Genomic DNA, 3,180 nt, shown 5'->3' on the forward strand with positions numbered 1-3,180 from the left:
GATTCTTAAGCTGAATTTTATTTTATTATTAAATGTTGATTGTGGGTGTTCAATGTTTGAATGTGTTCTCTATGTTTCACATATGCAAAAAAAACTTTAAATATTTTTCTGATGATGTTTCTTTCAAATAGTTCAAATAAAGTGGCACACTTAATGCCATTCTGCATTTCAAAGTTTAAATTTTATTTTATTTTTGGTTGCTGCTCCTGATATTATTTTCCAGTTAATTTCTTAAGAATAATTTGAGCTGACTGTGGATTTTCTCTCATTCAACATCAGATTAATCTGTAAAAATATTTGCATGACAGAATGTTTAGAACATCTTTAAAATCTGTATTTTCAGAAAAATATTTAGTGATAAGTGGCGACAGCAAATCAGATTTTATATCGGTGATGTCTGAATTATCGCTGAAAAACTGTAGCAGGTTGCATCACCTCTGTGCAGTCCAATCCAGACGGGAAAGTCAAACTCAGTAAAGATCTGGTTCATGTCGGAGCTCCTGAAACTCGCCAGATTTCCGTTCTGAGACTCGCAGTAGTCCAAGGCCTCCGGCCAAGTCTTTGCCTCGTTTACAAACGTGTAATCATTTCCTTTCCGACAGACAAACATCAGATGAGTTCCACAATCTCTGGAATAAATCCTTCAGAGAAATCAAAAGAAGGTTCATTTAATGCAAAAAAATTTTTTTAAAATAATTTTATAAAATAAAATAAAATAAAATAAAACGGTCAATCGGATTGCAGTTTATTCAAACAATGAGACATTAATAAAATTTTTCTCAAGGTTTATAGTTTGGAGGATGATTGTGTTGCATTACGTAAGTCATATAGACTAATGACTATCAGTAAGAAAAAATCAAAACTGTAAAAAATGAAAGAAATACATGCGTATATAAAATTGTGAGAATCCTACAAAAGTAAACTTGAAATAATATTTAATATCTCCCAATATGACTTTATTCTCATAATTTTATGACTCTTATTGAAATATTGACATTATTTTAATATTATTTTGACTTAATTCTTGAATGACTTTATTCTCAAATTACTATATCTTTATTCTCGTGATTTTATTATGTTTTAAATATGTTTTCTTGTATGGTACTAAGACTGAAAAGATTTTTAGATAGGAAAAAAGGCAATCACACTACAACCAGTTTAGACTAGTGAAACATTATCAGCTGTTATTTTAACGCTTCTACATAATTTCCCACAGAAAATTGAATGAAAACTAGTTTCAAATAAATAACAAAGGAGAGCTCAGATTCATTTACACTGAATGAAACTAAATACATTAGATACCCAATTAAATTGATCTCATTATTTCTTTAAAATCTCTTCCATTACTTTTTGTTACTGAAATAGACGGAGGCACAGTGTGGGTCCCAGTGTGGCTCATTCTTCCCCCAGTCTGAGACGGAATAGTACGCTCCATCAGACCATTTCCAGCTCCACCGTTCTCTGTACAGGCCGACCCACACCAGGTACTGCTTCAGGTCCATGTTGTCCATGTCTGAGGCCGTAGAGATGGTGGCCAAGTCGGTGTAATAGCTTTGGAGAAAAACAAATAAATAGTTTGGTAAATAATCGTCCGTGGTGAAGCGTGAAACAGGCTCTGACTCCTGGCATGGACGATTTCCTGAACGTTTTTTCAAAAGGAAAACAAAAAGAAACAAAAAAATCTAAAAAACAGTCATGAACTGGAGTGAAAAGTAGTAAAGATCCAACAAAAGTTCGATCAAAAATGTTGAAAGACCTTCAATAAAATTCATTGTTTGCTTTTTGTGTTCGTCCTTATGGTGGAATCGCTTAAAGAAATTTCATATCACTTTTATGCAGATTATATTCAACTATAAATTACATGAAAAGTAGTTAAAAACTTTAAACTGAATTTCTGTTTAAATAAATTCTGTTTCTTTAAACTGAATTTTAAAGAAACTCTTTAAAATTAAACTGAATTTTAAAGAAATTCTTTAAAATTAAACTGAATTTTAAAGAAATTCAGTTTAATTCTTTAAACTGAATTTAAAGAATTAAACTTTAATTCTATTAAAGTTTATTTCAGCTATGAACAGACTGATGTCACTCTATGCAGATGATATTCAAATGTTTATGACTCAGGTTTTCTTTTGAATGCTTGTTTTCATTCTGGGATTTTCTAATATTATGCTTTGTTTTTTTCTTACTAGTAATTAATTTTAGTAGTTATTTTAATGGTTTTCTCTACTGTGTTTTGTGATGGTTTTGTCTCTGAAGGACGTTTAACAAATAAACTTTACTTAGTTAATAATTCCCAAAACAAATCATCCCCATGTTTTTAACCCTTATATCAGTTAATTTATTTTAGTGTTTTTGAATAATAATGAAGACGGTCATTTTCATAACAGTAAAAGAGAAACCCAACCTCCATCCCTCCTACTATTTTCTTCTGTTTTTGCTTTTTTGACACAAACCAATCTGGGTCAATATGAAAAAAGTAATTGGCAGAATTCTTTTTACATCAATAAGCTGAAATTTTTCTCCACTCTGTCTGGCAAACTTTAACAGAATCGTAGTGGTCCATTTCCACAGAATGTGAATGATAAGGCCAGTTGTGTTCTGGTTGCCGATTATTCTCCTTCTGAATTCAGAGATTCATCAATGAACGTCTAAAGTTTTTCAAGCTCTTCTAAAGTTCCTTTTACTGCTGTTTCCTGTCCATCTGTCTGTTTTCTTTTCATTTCTGTAACTTCAGTTCTTGATGTTTATCCTTTTTATGACGATATAAAAGCACATTGTCGTTAGAAAGCCTCACCTCTGGCAGAAATGCTGCGCCTCGTCCCACGTCAAACCGAAGGTGAAATGTATGTAATATTTAGATGGAGGCGCTTCAGATGCGATCCAGCAGCTGAGCAGGACCAGCGGACCCAGGAAGCTGCTCTGCATGGCTTTTCCTTTATATCAAAAAGCTTTTTGTAAGTCAGCTTCACTTCACGCTTTCTATTTGCTATTAAAAAAGCAAAAACAGATTATTCACAMGAGCACATAACAGACGTAAACTCTGATCATGTATTGTCAGKGTTAGGTCATTTACCAGTTGCCTGTCTTCACCCACGGGTTTTCCTTTTTGGTCTTGAACTTGATTGATGAGCCAACAAAGTCCATCTGGACGTCTTGTTATTTTAGGTCGTATTTGCCAGA

The 3,180-nt window shown here is 32.7% G+C and overlaps 1 protein-coding gene across 1 annotated transcript in view; it reads right to left on the bottom strand.

Annotated features, from left to right (window-relative positions):
• The window catches only part of LOC103463024 (secretory phospholipase A2 receptor-like), a 6,973-nt gene extending 4,087 nt beyond the window's left edge, over positions 1-2,886 (bottom strand). Inside the window, exons 1-3 of the mRNA XM_017303887.1 lie at positions 2,795-2,886; positions 1,348-1,551; positions 436-641 (exon numbers count right to left, since the gene is read on the bottom strand). Coding sequence (XP_017159376.1) covers positions 436-641; positions 1,348-1,511 — 370 coding nt within the window. The 5' untranslated portion in view covers positions 1,512-1,551; positions 2,795-2,886. The remainder of the gene's footprint in view (positions 1-435; positions 642-1,347; positions 1,552-2,794) is intronic.
• Positions 2,887-3,180: the final 294 nt, after the last annotated feature.

The sequence above is a fragment of the Poecilia reticulata genome, linkage group LG3 (assembly GCF_000633615.1).
Source record: "Poecilia reticulata strain Guanapo linkage group LG3, Guppy_female_1.0+MT, whole genome shotgun sequence".
Classification (NCBI taxonomy): domain Eukaryota; kingdom Metazoa; phylum Chordata; class Actinopteri; order Cyprinodontiformes; family Poeciliidae; genus Poecilia; species Poecilia reticulata.